The sequence below is a fragment of the Anomaloglossus baeobatrachus genome, chromosome 8, assembly GCF_048569485.1.
Source record: "Anomaloglossus baeobatrachus isolate aAnoBae1 chromosome 8, aAnoBae1.hap1, whole genome shotgun sequence".
Taxonomy (NCBI): Eukaryota; Metazoa; Chordata; class Amphibia; order Anura; family Aromobatidae; genus Anomaloglossus; species Anomaloglossus baeobatrachus.
This window is the reverse complement of record NC_134360.1, coordinates 45,676,000-45,694,531: the sequence shown is the minus strand read 5'-3', so window position 1 is coordinate 45,694,531 and position 18,532 is coordinate 45,676,000. Positions and strand designations below refer to the sequence as shown.

General features: G+C 46.7%; 1 protein-coding gene across 1 annotated transcript; it reads right to left on the bottom strand.

Annotated features, from left to right (window-relative positions):
* Positions 1–10,803: 10,803 nt before the first annotated feature.
* On the bottom strand, positions 10,804–18,302 carry TMEM43 (transmembrane protein 43). The gene is made up of 12 exons (XM_075320753.1): positions 18,175–18,302; positions 17,671–17,814; positions 16,695–16,829; positions 15,928–16,022; positions 15,381–15,430; positions 15,046–15,115; positions 14,640–14,710; positions 12,690–12,811; positions 12,470–12,544; positions 12,042–12,143; positions 11,838–11,955; positions 10,804–11,240 (listed from the first exon to the last, which is right to left on the bottom strand). The coding sequence occupies exons 1-12, from the start codon at positions 18,184–18,186 to the stop codon at positions 11,038–11,040; spliced, it is 1,197 nt and encodes a 398-aa protein (XP_075176868.1). The 5' UTR covers positions 18,187–18,302; the 3' UTR covers positions 10,804–11,037.
* Between the last annotated feature and the right edge of the window lie 230 nt (positions 18,303–18,532).

The window sequence follows — 18,532 nt, the reverse complement described above, 5'->3', positions numbered from 1 at the left end:
GAGCCTTGTGGTTAAAAGAATGGAAAGCAGATTCTGCTTCTAAAAAATGTTTAACCAGCTTGCCATTATCTGGAGACAGACTGTTTGGTGAGCAATTGGCGGAAATCATTAAACAGTCCAAAGGTAAGGACTCCTCCTTACCCCAGCCCAGATCAAGCAAACCTCCACAGAGGAAGTGGCAGTCAAGGTTTCGGTCCTTTCGAGGCTCGGGCAAGCCCCAATTCTCCTCGTCCAAAGGGACTCAGAAAGAGCAAAGAAGCTCTGATTCCTGGCGGGCTCACTCACGCCCCAAGAAAGCAACCGGAGGTACCGCTTCCAAGGCGGCTGCCTCATGACTTTCGGCCGCCTCCCTCCGCATCCTCGGTCGGTGGCAGGCTCTCCCGCTTTTGCGACATTTGGCTGCCACAGGTCAAAGACCGGTGGGTAACAGACATTTTGTCTCACGGGTACAGGATAGAGTTCAGTTCTCGTCCTCCGCCTCGGTTCTTCAGAACTTCCCCACATCCCGACCGAGCAGATGCGCTTCTGCAGGCGGTGAATTCTCTAAGAGCAGAAGGAGTGGTGGTCCCTGTTCCTCTCCAGGAACGAGGTCAAGGTTTTTACTCCAATCTCTTTGTGGTGCCAAAAAAGGACGGCTCATTCCGTCCTGTTCTGGACCTAAAACTGCTCAACAAGCATGTGAACGCCAGGCGGTTCCGGATGGAATCCCTCCGCTCAGTCATTGCCTCAATGTCTCAAGGAGATTTCCTAGCATCAATAGACATCAAAGATGCTTATCTCCACGTGCCGATTGCTACAGAGCACCAACGCTTTCTACGCTTCGTGATAGGAGACGACCATCTTCAGTTCGTAGCTCTGCCATTTGGTCTGGCGACAGCCCCACGGGTGTTCACCAAGATCATGGCGGCAGTGGTAGCAGTCTTGCACTCTCAGGGACACTCTGTGATCCCTTACTTGGACGATCTACTGGTCAAGGCACCCTCTCAAGAGGCATGCCAACTCAGCTTGACTGTTGCACTGGAGACTCTCCAGACGTTCGGGTGGATCATCAACTTCTCAAAGTCAAATCTGTCACCGACCCAATCACTAACGTATCTTGGCATGGAGTTTCATACTCTCTCAGCGATAGTGAAGCTTCCGCTGGACAAGCAGCGGTCTCTACAGACTGGGGTGCAGGCTCTCCTTCAAAGTCAGTCGCACTCCTTAAGACGCCTCATGCACTTCCTCGGGAAGATGGTGGCGGCAATAGAGGCGGTTCCGTTTGCGCAGTTTCATCTGTGCCCACTTCAATGGGACATTCTCCGCCAATGGGACGGGAAGTCAAAATCCCTGGACAGGAAAGTCTCCCTTTCCCAGACGGCCAAGGACTCTCTGCAGTGGTGGCTTCTTCCCACCTCATTATCACAGGGAAGATCCTTCCTACCACCGTCTTGGGCGGTGGTCACGACAGACGCGAGTCTGTCAGGGTGGGGAGCAGTTTTTCTCCACCACAGAGCTCAGGGTACGTGGACTCAGCAGGAGTCCACCCTTCAGATCAATGTTCTGGAAATCAGAGCAGTGTATCTTGCCCTACTAGCCTTCCAGCGGTGGCTGGAAGGAAGGCAGATCCGAATTCAGTCGGACAATTCCACAGCGGTGGCATACATCAACCACCAAGGGGGGACACGCAGTCGGCAAGCCTTCCAGGAAGTCCGTCGGATTCTGATGTGGGTGGAAGCCACGGCCTCCACCATATCCGCAGTTCACATCCCCGGCATAGAAAACTGGGAAGCAGACTTCCTCAGTCGCCAGGGCATGGACGCAGGGGAATGGTCCCTTCACCCAGACGTGTTTCAGGAAATCTGTCGCCGATGGGGAAGGCCGGACGTCGACCTAATGGCGTCCCGGCACAACAACAAGGTCCCAGCCTTCATGGCACGGTCTCGCGATCAAAGAGCGCTGGCGGCAGACGCCCTAGTGCAAGATTGGTCGCAGTTCCGGCTCCCTTATGTGTTTCCACCTCTGGCACTCTTGCCCAGAGTGCTACGCAAGATCAGATCCGATTGCAGCCGCGTCATACTCGTCGCCCCAGACTGGCCGAGGAGGGCGTGGTATCCGGATCTGTGGCAGCTCACGGTCGGCCAACCGTGGGCACTACCAGACCGACCAGACTTACTGTCCCAAGGGCCGTTTTTCCATCGGAATTCTGCGGCCCTGAACCTGACTGTGTGGCTATTGAGTCCTGGATCCTAGCGTCTTCAGGATTATCCCATGGGGTCGTTGCCACCATGAGACAGGCTAGGAAGCCCACGTCCGCTAAGATCTACCACAGAACGTGGAGGATATTCTTATCCTGGTGCTCTGCTCAGGGAGTGTCTCCCTGGCCATTTGCATTGCCTACCTTTCTTTCTTTCCTGCAATCTGGGTTAGAAAAAGGTTTGTCGCTCGGCTCCCTTAAAGGTCAGGTCTCGGCGCTATCCGTCTTTTTTCAGAGGCGTTTGGCACGCCTTCCTAAGGTGCGCACGTTCCTACAGGGGGTTTGCCATATCGTACCCCCGTACAAGCGGCCGTTAGATCCATGGGATCTGAACAGGGTACTAGTTGCCCTCCAGAAGCCGCCCTTCGAGCCTCTGAGGGAGGTTTCACTTTCTAGACTATCACAGAAAGTGGCTTTTCTGGTAGCGATCACATCTCTTCGGAGAGTGTCTGAGCTGGCAGCGCTGTCATCCAAGGCTCCCTTCCTGGTCTTCCACCAGGACAAGGTAGTGCTGCGCCCCATTCAGGAGTTTCTCCCGAAGGTGGTATCCTCTTTTCATCTTAATCAGGATATCTCTTTGCCTTCGTTTTGTCCTCATGCAGTTCATCGGTATGAGAAGGATTTACATTTGTTAGATCTGGTGAGAGCACTCAGAATCTACATTTCCCGCACGGCGCCCTTGCGCCGTTCGGATGCACTCTTTGTCCTTGTCGCTGGTAAGCGCAAAGGGTCGCAGGCTTCTAAGGCCACCCTGGCTCGATGGATCAAAGAACCAATTCTTGAAGCCTACCGTTCTGCTGGGCTTCCGGTTCCATCAGGGCTGAAGGCCCATTCTACCAGAGCCGTGGGTGCGTCCTGGGCATTGCGACACCAGGCTACGGCTCAACAGGTGTGCCAGGCAGCTACCTGGTCGAGTCTGCACACTTTCACCAAACATTATCAGGTGCATACCTATGCTTCGGCGGACGCCAGCCTAGGTAGAAGAGTCCTGCAGGCGGCAGTTGCCTCCCTATAGGGGAGGGCTGTCTTGCAGCTCTAACATGAGGTATTCTTTACCCACCCAGGGACAGCTTTTGGACGTCCCAATCGTCTGGGTCTCCCAATGGAGCGCCGAAGAAGAAGGGAATTTTGTTACTTACCGTAAATTCCTTTTCTTCTAGCTCCTATTGGGAGACCCAGCACCCGCCCTGTTGTCCTTCGGGATTTTTGGGTTGTTTGTCGGGTACACATGTTGTTCATGTTGAACGGTTTTCAGTTCTCCGACGTTACTTCGGAGTGAATTTGTTTAAACCAGTTATTGGCTTTCCTCCTTCTTGCTTTTGCACTAAAACTGGTGAGCCAGTGATCCCACTGGGGGTGTATAGCCAGAAGGGGAGGGGCCTTACACTTTTTAGTGTAATTGCTTTGTGTGGCCTCCGGAGGCAGTGCTATACACCCAATCGTCTGGGTCTCCCAATAGGAGCTAGAAGAAAAGGAATTTACGGTAAGTAACAAAATTCCCTTCTTCTTCTAGCTCCTATTGGGAGACCCAGCACCCACCCCTGTACCCTTCGGGCTGGTTGTTCTTTTGTGTACACATGTTGTTCATGTTGAATTGTTCTTTTGGTTCATGGTTTTCAGTTCTCCGAACATCCTTCGGATTGCATTTACCCTAGACCAATTTATAAGTTTTCTCCTTCCTGCTTTTGCACCAAAACTGAGGAGCCCGTGATCCACGGGAGGGTGTATAGGCAGAGGGGAGGGGTTACACTTTTTAAAGTGTAATACTTTGTGTGGCCTCCGGAGGCAGAAGCTATACACCCAATTGTCTGGGTCTCCCAATAGGAGCTAGAAGAAAAGGAATTTACGGTAAGTAAACAAAATTCCCTTCTTAAATCCCTATATTTGATGACATAATCTAAGCTCTTTTCTAATATACTTGTACTTTTTAAATTCTGTACTGTTTTGGCTAATTACACAATTTTTTATTTTTTCAATTTCCTGCCTGATGACGATTTGTTTGAGTATCCCAACATCCATTTCGATTCTCAAACGAAGTGTCATCAGGGGGCAGATGCTGTGGCAGTGACCACAGCCTCTGTCCCCCTCTTTGGAATGAAGTGTCATCAAGATTTCAGGGGCTGGTTTGGCTCTCCCTGCGCTGTGCACTAAGTGAGGCCGGGTATAGACACCACTCCGTTACTGACTATTACTGTTCTGAGCTGATAACAGAGCAAGCACGATCACTGTGCAGATTGAATAGTGCACAACTTACGGGGAGGGGACACAGAGGGACAGACCAACCCCTGAAAGAGCATCACTCATGACGCTTTGTTTAGGGGATGGGGTAGGGTCTGTGACAGTAACAGCAGCCTTTGTGCTTTCCTTGAAACAAAGTATCATCAGTGATGCTCATTTCAGGGGCTGTGCGATCTGCACAGTGACAGTGCCAGCTTTGTTGGTAGCTCAGCTCTGCAGTAATGAGCCATTAACACAGCGATGTCACAATACCCGGTGTTCAGGGGATTAGCACTGAAGAGCGGTGACATCAGTAACGTTACCGCTCAACCTCATCGCTGAGTCATGTGTAGGTGACCAGGTACGTCTGACACATGGTAACGTTGCTGATATCACTACTCTTCAGCGGCGCCGGTTCTTGCGCAGCCTGATCTGGAATGTCTGAAGAGCAGTAACTGTTTGTTTCAGGGAAGGACCAGAGGATACGGTCACTGCCACAGACTCTGCCCCCTGATGACACTTTGTTTAAGAATCCCAGTGCATGATGGGATGCTCAAACGAATCGTTATGAGACAGAAAATAGAAAAAAATAGTGTGGTTATTTAAAGGTAGGGAATTTTTAATACAAATATATTAAATAGCTTAGATTATAGCATCAAATAGACAAGGATTTAAAATGAAATTTACTTTTACCTTTGGACCACCCCTTTAATTAAGACTTTTTTTTCTTCTTTTTGTCCTTGCACTTTGAGTCTCGTGGAACAATCCCTAAATAAATTTGCTCTTGTTAGTCATTCGCATCCACCGTTCCAGGACCTCTCAATTCAGATGCTTGGAATCCTTATTAGTCAATCCTGAAGGTGCCCGGAAGGGACTTCCAACCTCCAAGGCTACATTCATTATGCAATTTTGGAAGCATACCAGAGAAAAAAAATAGAACAGTCCCCTCTGGGGTGTTGGGTCATTCTACTAGAGCAGTGGAGGCATCTTGGCGGCTTCATCAGGCTTCTGCTATGTAAGTTAGCTACTTGGTCGTCTGTACACACATTGTCCCAAGTTTTACAGAGTTCATATTACTGCCTTGGACAATGCTAGCCTAGGCAGGAAGGATTTGCAAGCGGCAGTTGTTTGACCACTGTCCTAAAGTTTACTATAATTCTTGCAGTTTTGTTGGTTTACCTTTCTTCCCACCCTCAGGACTGTTTTAGGATGTCCCATGGTCTTTCTGTGCCCCCCAATGAAGCAATAGAGAAAAGAGGATTTGGGGTACGCACCGTAAAATTTCATTCTTGGAGCCTTCATTGGGAGACACAGCACCTATCCTTTCTTTCAATGTTTGTATTATCCATAATTAATCTGTGCTAGTGTAGCACCCCTGAACCCTTCAGGGCACTACTAGGTACTGCATCCTGACACAGAATCAGGGCCTACCCCCAGGGACCTGAAAACTCAGTGCCGGTACCACCAAAACGCATAACATCCTCAGTTCCCTCTCCCGATCGTGGGTGACTGATTAGTTGGGGACCCAATGGATGGCCACCTAGGGGTGGAGCCGATCCAGTCCACTAACCAACAATCCGAGGGGGAGGAGACAGACAGTAGGTCAGTCAGTAGTGACAGGAGTAGGAGACGGACATGTCTCAAGACGGGGTCGTGTAGAAGTGACCTGACTGGTACAGGAGAGTGATTGCCAGGGAGGGTACAACAAGGTGACTCGGGAACCAAAGCACCAATGGGGCACAGGGCCCTAGGTTAGGTGAACGCTTCAAGCTGCCTGACAAATACCTGCACAGTGAGGGGACCATCCAGGACCTCACTGACCCAAGAGTCCGGGGGCACCAGCAGTAACCATAGAGCCAGGGTCCGGAACAGAACACCGACCCTACAGGGTTCACACTGCCCGCCGAACGGACCAGAGCCTGATGACTAACAGGAGGAGACCCCTAGACGCTCCAAGCTACGGGGTTCCCCAAAACGACAGAGGTGCAGGGGAAAGAAGCCATCCGGTCACCACTCCAGCACTGGGACTACAGGGACCAGGGGTCTGAACCAGCTGCCCATTACCATCGCTGTGAGTAAACGAGTTGCACTGCATTCCCATTGTGTGGTCTCCGTTCTTTCCACGCCACACTCCATCATCTACCCCCTGGGGCTCAGCCCTACTTGCGGAGGGCCCAACATCCAAGCTGCCATCACCACCAGCCCCAGTGGCCATAGACTGTGCAGCGGCGACTCCAACTACCTAGCCGCAACCCGCAAGTGGCGTCACAACATAAACTCTTTCATCTCCCCTGTATATAACCTTTTTTTAAAAGCGACTACCAGGGTCACGGAACCGGGCAACGGCCATAGCTCACCCGTGACATAGCATCCCCGTACATATACGGTCCGGGACAGAGTACCCCATAGCCCTGGGGAGAGACACTAGTGCATTACTTCTACTGCTTGCTCACTAAATAATTAGCTTCAGGCCAGTTGCTGGGCATACCCTGCTGAGGAACTAACTTCTTTTGCCGAATACCCATGGTCTTCCTATGTCTCTCAATGAAGGCTCTGAGACAGAGATTTTATGGTGAGTACCTAAAATCCTCTTTTTTTTTTCTCCTCACCGCTACACAAGGTTCAAGTGTTTGTCTTCACACTGTCACACAGGCTTGGCTCATAACTTACCAGGTGTCATGGCAGCATCAGACGCTGTTCAGACAACAGACTAAGGTTTCATACTGTGTTTTTTCTGGTGCTTCTGAGTTACACAGGCATGGTCAGGTGTCGACCAGCTGTGTGTTCATTTGTAATAAGGCTGGCTGGAGTTAACTTCTACTGGCCTCTTGGTTCACATGTTGTGGGAATACCTATCAGAGCTACTTCCCGCCTTTTTAAGATGGAGGAATCTGTCTTCCCATGCCGACTATAGCTTTTGCTACATTGGTCTGTGTGGTGCTGTATACTAGTCCTGCTGGTGATAGTATTGCTTTCTGCATGTTCTTGTTATTGTGGAGTTCTTTCATAGTTTCCTCCCTCTTCTTATTTTCCTCCTTATCACTTGTCTAATACCTCAGTGTGAGAGTGAACAAGTTTTGGTTTCCCCTGTGCCCTCCAAGATGGTGAGGGAGAAGGAGTATTAGATCAGGGCTTTACAGGATCAGGGCTAAGAAGGCGGCCCAGACATTGTCACCATCAGACGTATCTCTAGGATCAGGGACAGCTAGGGTCTCCCTAGCCTAAGGGCCAGTTTAGGAGCCCCAGTTATCCTATCACACCCCGTGACACACTCAGCTACCATACAGTAAGTACTACCCCTACTAAGCTGTATACACAGATAGGGTATAATTTTTATGGCAGTCACATGACCTAATCTGTACAATAGCTATCCTTAAAAGGGAGTGTCTAAAACCTGGATACTCAGAGTACAGAGCCAGACCAGCACAGCGCCCCAGATTGTATAGTGGCCAATCCCAGGTACTGCAGCTCAGCTCTTATTAAAGTGAATGTTATCTAAGCTGAAGACATGGGAACAACTAGTGCAGTGCTCAGTGTTACTGCTTCAGGTCTGTGCATCTGACCACTGCAGGACCTGCTGCACACAGCTGATCAATGGGGCTTCCAGTTGTCGGATTCCCACTGATATGATATTGATTACTGTACACCAACAATATGCCATACACCAGGTTATCAAGAATGTATGGGTTAGTCTGTCAATAGGTGGATCCACAAAAGTGCCTAAAAAACATGAAAAACATCCCTGCGCCAGTTACTTAAAAGGGTTTCACCAAAACCTGAGCACAGAGGATGATGAGTATAATAAAAACAAAACCCATCTTACCCTTTTAGAGTGCAGCGTTGTCGCTGCAGCTGGCTCGGCTTCTTGTTTACCTGCAGCGCTGTTAATGTTACATTACTACTGAGACTTGGGCAATGGTGGATCTAGAAAGGGTAAGATAAGTTTAGTTTGTATTTTACAGCTAACTGATCTAATCAAGTAGAAATGGATTTCTATTGGCTGCACAGAAGAAAACAGAGGATCTAGAGCGCATAGTCAGTGTACGTACACCTTACTATAAAGCTAGGGTATAAGGTAGCGCTGTGTAATAATATTTAATAGTAAGACAACCCCTTTAAGCTACATGACAATGCAGCTATCCATTTATATGTGCAGAGCTTTGTGGTCAGCTGCAGCAGTAAGAAGGATCACTGCTGGTAATCATTGAATAGAAATGTCCATAAATCTGCCCTGGTCCTTCCTCATTATCGTAGAGGTTTTTACTGTACAGCTATCAGAGATCTTACCGTTGTATCCATCATATTCCCTGGAGCAAATCAATTACCTTTCTCATTCAATGACTTCAATCAGAGATCTTAGAAAACGTGCACTTTATTTGTAGAATTCAGAATTTCCCTTTATTTATTGCATAATAAACTTCAGCCCTTTGTCTTAAAGGGAACCTGTCAAGTAAAAAAAAAAAGCATTATAACCTACAAGCAGGAGCCTGTGTGAGCTAGTAACCCCTTCCTACCCATCCCTGTGTTGTTATGTTGTGTAATATGAAAGTAATAAAATACGTTTTATTACTTACATATTCCCTATGTAAATGAGCAGGTCTCTAGCCCCATGGGTGTTGCATCGTCCTGTGGGCGTTTACATACTTTCCATAGTATCATGCCCCTGTGGGCGTGATACCATGGATTTACATGAGCGACGTCACGTCTACTCCTTCAGAATCTCGCGCGTGCGTGCTTACCATTCTCGCCGCCGCCTCATTCTGGTGTTTGGTGTCGGCTTCTGACGCGCACTGAGCATGCTCAGAAGACTCCTGCGGTTCCGGTCATGCACCGTGCGCGTCAGAAACCGACCAGCAAACACCAGGATGAGAAGGTGGCAAGAATGGTAAGCACGCACGCTCGAGATTCTGAAGGAGCAGACGTGACGTCGCTCATGTAAATCCATGGTATCCCGCCCACAAGAGCGTGATACTATGGAAAGTATGTAAACGCCCACAGGACGATGCAACGCGCATGTGGCTAGAGACCTGCTCATTTACAGAGGGAATATGTAAGTAATGAAACGTATTTTATTACTTTCATATTATACAATATTACAAGAAAGGGATGGGTAGGAAGGGGTTAATAGCTCACACAGGCTCCTGCTTGTAGGTTATAACGATATTTTGACCTGACAGGTTCCCTTTAATATCTTACAATTATAAGATTTTTGCCTGCGATCAGTGCATGATAATAATGATCACATTCAGAAGGTAAAACCTCCTCCTGACTTGTACTAAAGCGAGCTTTGATGTACTCAAGTCAAAGCACGTTATCAGGACTGGTTTTCAATATAGCTTGCCATTAACTGACAGCAAGCAGAGATCTTGAAAGTGGAGAGAAATTGAAACAAAGTGATTAGAAAGTTGCAGAACTTTTCATTGCACAAATGGGAAAATATCAGTAACTTTGCTCGGGCTCTGCAGAGACTAACAGAGACACCCGGATTGTCATTGCAGAAGCGCAGCTTGTACGCTGCTGATACAGGTAAATGTTCCTGCTGAGACTTGTAGTACCACAGGAATCGGAGGCTTCATGAGTCACATGCATACACCATTCACTTCCGTACACATTCATCTTACACAAAAGGATTTAATTCTATCCTCATGAGTTGGGTATAAAAATAGTGAGAATTTCTTTGGCAACATCTGGAGTTCATAGCCGGCGGGCACCATATTTACGTAAAATAGGTGTCAAGTAATATCGGCATGATCAGTACATTACATACACAACATGGATAAATTCGGCTATACATACATCACATGAAATCCAACCACAACCAAAGCTGCGTTCACCTTTCTTGTGTTTTGTAAACTCTGTTCCATCAATGCCCCGGGAACAGAGTGAGAAAGTGGCAGCATGAGGATACGGAGACCAAGCAGAACCTCAGATATGATCCACAAGCGTAAAAAAACTGGATATAAAAAGTACATATAGGGTCTTACCAGGATAACAACAGTAAGGGTTAATAAAAACCACTCACCTGAGGTGGTTCTGTGACACACAACCAGTATTAAAGCATGTATCAGCTGCTGCAGACTCCACGTGCCAAAGGCAGAAGCAAGAAAAAAAAAATAAAATAAATAAATCAAGGATAAGTGGAAAAACGTCCGCGCTGCTGTGCCAATAAAGAGTTAATTCCAAATAAGAGCAATGCAGGGTGGTTTATTCTACGCGTTTCGGAGATAACCCCTTTCCTTCATCAGGAGATCAAGGTGGATTTCCTGATGAAGGAGAGGGGTTATCTCCGAAACACGTAGAATAAACCACCCTGCATTGCTCTTATTTGGAATTAACTCTTTATTGGCACAGCAGCGCGGACGTTTTTCCTCTTATCCTTGGTTTTTTTTCTAAGATCCACAAGCAGCACAAGATGTAACCGGAGTATAACATCGATATGTAAAGCAGAGTTATTCAATACAATACAATACAATAGTATCAAAGAATCCAAAAAAAGTTACATAAAACACATTATTGCATGGATGACCCCGGAGACCGGAGCTTTGTAACCTCTTTACCAGCACAAATCAAGTACGGCAATGCCGCTACTGGTATTTCTTGGCGGGCACACGGGTCCGGGCAAGGAGAATTATGCCTATGGCGGCGGCGCTCAGCATTAAGGCCATCAGTGGGCGATAGAACAACCAGCCGGAGGCGATGGTCAGCAGAGAGAGGGACGTGGAGATACACAGGGCAAACAGCTTCAGACCCAGGTTGACGAGGTCGCGAACAAGAGGAAACCAGTCCACTGTAATGGGAATAATGGGAAATGATCAACCCATGGAAGAAAATGCAGAAAGAAAACAATATAGAAACATCTAGACTCCCTCCTTAATCTATGATACTGTTTTTCTCAGGTTCCATAATTAACATTGAGCTGGTGCTTAAAGGGGTATTCCGAGACTGTTCACTTCTGTAGTTGGAAGAGATTGGGGCCAATGACTTCACGTCTACCCATAATGGCCAGATCACCAGCTTCATTGGCATGGATAATCCGCCTGATGAACAGTTAGCAGTAGACATGACTTTATTAGACCCGCTGTAATCTATGGAGCCAGAACACCCTATTAAATACAACAGCAAAACTGAACAAGCAGAGCTACAGTGTAAAGCAAGGAGGAAGATGGATTTCAGGCTACCTCATTAGTCCATGCTGCTAAGCAGAAATGGAAAGTATGGAAAAAGGTCAATATAGCAGCCTGAATATGATGAAACAGATGGATTCTCTACAGACAATGTACGACCCGGAGCCTCTGGAAAAGGCACTAAAAAGTGACTACAAGTGATGGGATATTTGTATTTGTCCTTGTTATACATCATCGCTACTGGAGAATTCATTACTCACCTAGCGTGTGGATGATCTTCGTCATCAGACTGACACCTATGAACATCATCAGCCACCCGGCGGCACGCAGAGCCCAGGTCTTCATGATGTTACTCTGATGTTCTGCGATGAACATTTCCTACAAGACATATGTATCTCCTAAGTAAAAGGTACAAAGTGATGGATGGGGAGACACCTACCATCTCCCACAGGACACAGACTGACCTCAGCCGTGTGACTCCCCAGATACAGAAGCTCAAGGGGGTCTCCAGATTTGGTCTTGTAAGTCACCAATTCTCCTCCTCGCTGCCGCGCTATGATGCTCACCTGGAAGAAAAGAACAGATGGGGTGGACTTCCCCTTTAAGTGAATGCTCCTGCCATACTGAACTGATCAGTTACTGAATACATATTAGGGATTACATTAGATTCAAAGCAAGACATCATCTTATCCCAGTCACCAGTGCTCCCATTACATCCCAGGATGTCCCAAGCCCGAGGCAAACTGGGCTGCTATGCCTCAGATAATACCTTTAAATCATTGTTGAAGTTTAATGTGATTCTTTTGTATTTTTAGGTAAAAGTAGATTACATATTAAACAGTCCCCCACTGATCTTACTAGCGTCAATTAATAATTCAAAATATTAAATTACCGTGTCCACTGATCCAAATGTCGGGCCTCCCATAGAAACTCCGGCATACCAGAAAGAAATGCGCAAATCCCCCACCTGAAATGAAAAGGATGAATGTGACCCATGAGATCGAGAGTTGGGCACATCTAGGTGCACACATCTGATGGTCTGGAGTTATGCATTAACCCACAATGCCGGATTATCAGAAGTCACGGTACTAGACACTAATTGCTGCGCTTACCTCTGGGTTTTTGGGATTGGCACTTTGATAGAAGTACTGCCCTTCGGTGGTGACATCAGCATGCGGCGTCCTGATCTGGGACAGACTCAGCTGCTTAAAGTTGTCGATCTTATTAATCAGTCCTGGAGGAAGAGTGAAGAAATCAGAATATCCGAGAAACTGGAGCAAAGAAGAAAAAGGAAACCACTGATCGAGGGCCGCACACACACACACACACCACGCACACACACACCACGCACACACGCACACCACGCACACACACGAGTGAAAGGAGAGCAGAGCGACAACCATGACAATAAATCCAGGTTGTCAGGACCCCTCCATTCCACCCCTACTGCCCAGCTTCCAGCTTGTCAGGGACAATGATGATTGACAGTTCTGACCACAGGAATGGTCGTTCCGCTGGTTCGAACTGTGCGCTCTGTAATGCTGCAAGCAGAGTCGGCTTTACCTCTGCAGCATCAGAGGAACACACGGGACTGAGGATGGTCAGATCCAGCAATCCAGTCACCTTCAGAGCAGCGCTTACAAGCTGTATTGGAGCGAGTGTGCAAGCTCTCCCACTCCAGGTTACCAGCCACCTCTGCCGTCTATTGATGGCATTGAGCTGTAAACTATAGAATTAAAAATCCCTCTATTTTTAAGAAATAGCTCATCTGCAAACTTAATTGTTTTGACAAGCACTTTACAATTTCTCCAATGTCATAACATGAGACAATCGCTCAAAGGTAATCACAGAAAAACTAAACTTGAATAGCAGCAAATATTTTTCTAAATTTCCAACTGAAGAACAATGAACAAACCACTTCCCAACCTGAAAGGACTGATAGAAGAGAGCAATAGGTAAATGGACAGATGACCGCATTAAGGGGAACCTGTCAGGTCTAATATGCACCCGGAACCACGAGCAGTTCTGGGGGCATATTTCTAATCCCGGCCTGACCGTCCCTGTATACACTAGCATAGATAAAGAGATCTTTAGAAAAAGTATTTCTAAAGATCTTTTACCGTATGCTAATGAGCGAGGAGACTAGTCCCCTGGGCGTTACTTCCCCGGCCAGTCGCCCCATTAGCATTTTAGTACATCCTTGTTGGCATGCTAATGAATACGCAGCGTCACAGGATGATCTCACTCACCTCTCCGCTGCCATCGCGTCCGATGCTGGATTTCGGCTCACTACGCATGACCCCGGAGTTTGAAGCCAGAATGCATACACCTGGCTTCATAGTGCGCATGACCTAAACTCCGGGGTCTTGCGCACGGACCCGAAATCCCCCGTTGGACGTGATTACCGCGGATAGGCGAGTGAGATCATCCTGTGACGCTGCGTATTAGCAATATACACCCAGAACCGCTCGTGGTTCTGAGTGTATATTGGACCTGACAGGTTCCCTTTAAAGTCTGGTGTCCCTTAAAGGAGGTAATCCCTATTGGGGATATATGATGGTTTTCAGATCCTACCACTGAGTCCCCAACAAACCTGAGAACGGGGCTCTGAAATGCCTTATGAGAATGGAGCGGTGGCCACTCATCAGCAATCTCCGACTGACCCATAAAAAAGGAATGATCCCACCATGACATTTTAGAGCTCCATTTTCCACAACCCAATCCTCAACTGCAGCGACATCTGTATAATTGCATCCACATTAAACCCAAATTATTGAAATGATAAGTCATAAGCGTTGATTAGTGGTTCTCCTGGTACCGAGAACCCCAGGAATTGCAGATAAAAAGGAGCAGACACGCTCGCTGTCTTATCCATTCTACAACAAGACTCTAATCCCACCCAATCGCTGAGCGCCTCTGCCTCTTAACTATAGCAATTTGTGGGGGTCTTAACAGTTTTGGTGCAAGAACAATGTTAACTCTCATGCCGCTCTTCGCTACAGTCCATTACTACGGAAGAAGTCAAGAATTATTTTGTGGTGGAAGAATATACAATCCCTTACCTTGAGATAAATAGTAATTTCCAACCTGTACATCTGCGGCCACGGCTGTGTATGACTCTACTGCCATAGCACTATAGAAAAAAGAAAAAAAGTTTATATCCACAGATAACATACATAAGGAGTGTGTATGTTCTCCCAGTGTTTATGTGAGTTTCCTCTAGGTTCTCCGGTTTCCTCCCACACTCCAAAGACATACAGATAGGGAATTTAGATTGTGAGCCCCAATGGGGACAGTGATGGTGATGATGCATGTAAAGCGCTGCGGAATTAATGGCGCTATACGAGAGTGAATAAATATTATTATGGAAGTGCTGGTAGGGGCATTGTAATTATACTAGTGGCCACTAGAGGGAGCAGCTGTGTACAGTCCAGACCATTGGAATCCACAGGATCCTACGGGAGTCACCTGGGGTTCTGATGTGCAATTTCTCGGTCAAAATGACGGCTGCTGACAACCTCTGACTTCCATTCAGTGTCTGGGAAAAATAATTAAATGTTTCGCTTAGGGCACAGGATAAGATTATTCTACTCCATTCACATCCAAAGCAGCACTAACAATCCTACAGATTTCCTGCCACCATACAGCAGTTCGTTGTTGAAGCTCAGAAGAAAGCAGTGCTCAGTAGTTACTGTATTGTCTGTTTGCACCTGCAGAATTTTGGATGCAGCTCTGGATGTGACTGAAGGATAAGTAAAACATTAGCAAAATGCTGCTTACGCATACAGAAGGGGTGTACTCACTATAGGTGTATCTAGTCTCCGTCTTCTTCTCTCCGCCTTCTTCATACTCCCTATATAACAAGGACAGAATAACTATATGTGACTCATGGCTGATAATAGAGAGTAATAAAGCGCACTCACCTGTGAAGCAAAAAGAGAAATCAACAGATTGCAAATGTAATAGCCCTTTAAACAGATGCCACGTCACCAGTTGTACTTTCCATCTAATCCGGGCATTAATGCAAAGGCAGCGCTGCAGGGTAAAGGAAGTCTCCAAATGTTTGCATGAAACGTCTAAGCGGCTACCGCAGGCGCACAGCCAGGAGAACACTTCCTTATATTTTAATAGATTATCTTGGGTGATATGGCCGCCATTACCCAACTTTCCTACAACCCTGAATACTAGATCAGTCCAGTTACAAAATGGATCACTGGTTATACTAGAAGATTTGCAGTTCAGGATTCAAGGAAAGCTGGGTGAATATACCGACGAGAGCAGTCATGTGCACAGTGGTCGTCACCCAGCTTTCCCAAGAGGGAATAGGCTCATGATGTAGACAATTCTTACTTTGATTCTTCATACTCCACCCATTGATACATCTCCACCTGACGCCTCAGCTGCACGCAGTGCATGGACACCCCATAGTTCGGGTCAAAAAGCGGCTGCATTTAAAAAAAAAAAAAAATCACAAAGATTAGTAAATTTTCACTAAAACCATCAAATTTCTATTCTGTCCTAGTAGTCTGTTACAGTGTATCAGTGCAGGTAAAATGTATTAGTCTCTGCTACATACAGACCCTCAGCTGTGAGAGGTAGGAGGTCTGTGCGGGATCACAGCACACAATCACCGACTGCAAACTGAGATATATAAAAAGCCATGGAAAGTGGCAGAACGTCTCATTAGATTTTCATTAAAATAAGGGTCTGAACTCTTGGGGTCTCATGCATGAAATAAAGGCATTAATGAGGCCTGAGGTCCAGCAGATGTCCCGAATTATCAGGGGGCAATGCTTTAGCTTTCAATATGGTTTTCCCAATGTGGAAGGTCGCCAGGATCTTCTGTGTTAGAGTTGATTCAGTTAAAGTTACACCCTGTGATTTTGGCAGAACATGCAAATGATAAAATTCTACAAGACTGGACCCGGTCATGGACTGAGGAGCAAAGTGCACACAGCTATGCTGCAAAGACAATATGGCGATCGGGCTTCATTACGTATAGATTTTGTGCCCACTCCAGTCTGTCAGAGAATTCCGGAGGTTGTAGTCTTACAAATGTCAGGATCCTGCTGTATGGCTAGGAGATACGTGCACTAACATCTGGTATATTAGCTCACCTTCAATGTCTGCAGGGGACCAGTCAAGTGCAACAACTTTGCTTCATTTATAGGATCAACCCGATGGACGTTTCCTATAGGAACAACAACTGAAAGACCCTCATCCAGAGAGGCTGCAGTCTGCACCGCCCGACCCTGTAATAGAAGCATATGTAGTCGTAACCTGTCATTCTACATTATAAACACATCTATGAACATAAGTATAACCATGTACAAAGACTCATCCTGTACTGATCTTGAGTTACATCCCTCATTATTCTCCAGAGCTGCACTCACTATTCTGCTCGTACAGTCACTATGTACATACATTGCATTACCAATCATGTACTGATCATGAGCTACAGCCTGCATTATAGTCCAGAGCTGCATTCACTATGGTTCTGGTGCAGTTACTGTGTACATACATTATATTACTTATCCTGTACTGATCCTCAGTTACATCCTGTATTGTACTCCAGAGCTGCACTCACTATTCTGCTGGTGCAGTTACTGTGTACATACATTATATTACTTATCCTGTACTGATCCTCAGTTATATCCTGTATTATACTCCAGAGCTGCACTCACTATTCTGCTGGTGCAGTCACTATGTACATACATTGTATTACCTATACTGTACTGATCATGAGCCACAGCCTGTATAATACTCCAGAGCTGCATTTACTATTCTGCTGGTGCAGCCACTGTATATATACATTAAATTACTTATCTTGTAGCGATCCTGAATTGCAACCTGTATTATACTCCAGAGCTGCACTCACTATTCTGCTAGTGCAGTCACTGTGTACATACATTACATTACCTATCCTGCACTGATCCTCAGTTACATCTTGTATTATACTCCAGAGCTGCACTCACTGTGTATGTACATTAATTATCCTGCACTGATCCTCAGTTACATCCTGTATTATACTCCAGAGCTGCACTCACTATTCTGCACTCTTGCTGGTACATTATATGATTTGCACATTCTCACCTCATTAGTAAACAGCAGATAGAATGAGAGGGCGAAGCCAAGGAGTCCGATCACCATCCCTCCGGCCGTGTCACTGAGACGTTGCAGGAATCCCGGGGCCGGCTCACTTCTCATCGTCGTGTGTTCTCTGGCGGAATCTGCAAACTGTTAAACATCATATGAGAGGTGACGAGATGCATCCAGTATAGTGTATGAGGCCATTGCTCGGGGTCCTAGTCACAGGCTAAGGGGTGTTACATTTGCATCTTGTCCAGATGGTTCGTTACAATGTATCAGTCTTGATATTTACCTTTATTGTTTTGACTGGATACAACTGTAACAAACCCTCAGCTGTGAGAAGTCTAACAATAGTGGGGAACATAAGAAAGTAACACAAGTGGTCATTATAAGCTCTGTCTACCCTACAGACAGACTCCTCCTTTATCTAGGCGCGCTGGCACTTGCAGTTCTACAACAGCAGGCAAGCAGAGTTACTTCAGCACATCTGTCACTGCCATCACTCACCTGCTTGGCCATGTTCAGCCCTGGTATACAGACACGTATCTATGGAGGAGATGGATATAGGTCGGGTCTCCCCTTTCACTTCTTGCCAGCGATTCTCTCCTGTTACAAAGTTACCTCCCTGTCCCAAACCACATCTGCGCATGCTCTGTAGTCCCAGCCGCGCGGAGCAGCATGGGAACTGTAGTTTTATCTCCGGAGGCGCCCATACGTGTCCTTTTTAGAATATTTTTCTATTGAATATAATTCAGGGGCAGGCTGTTACATCACTTGCCTCATAAAAATACAGATATCTTCGATATTGCGGATGATTTGAAACAGGCAGTAATAAGGGCAGCCCTGGTCTAGGGGCTTCATCTTT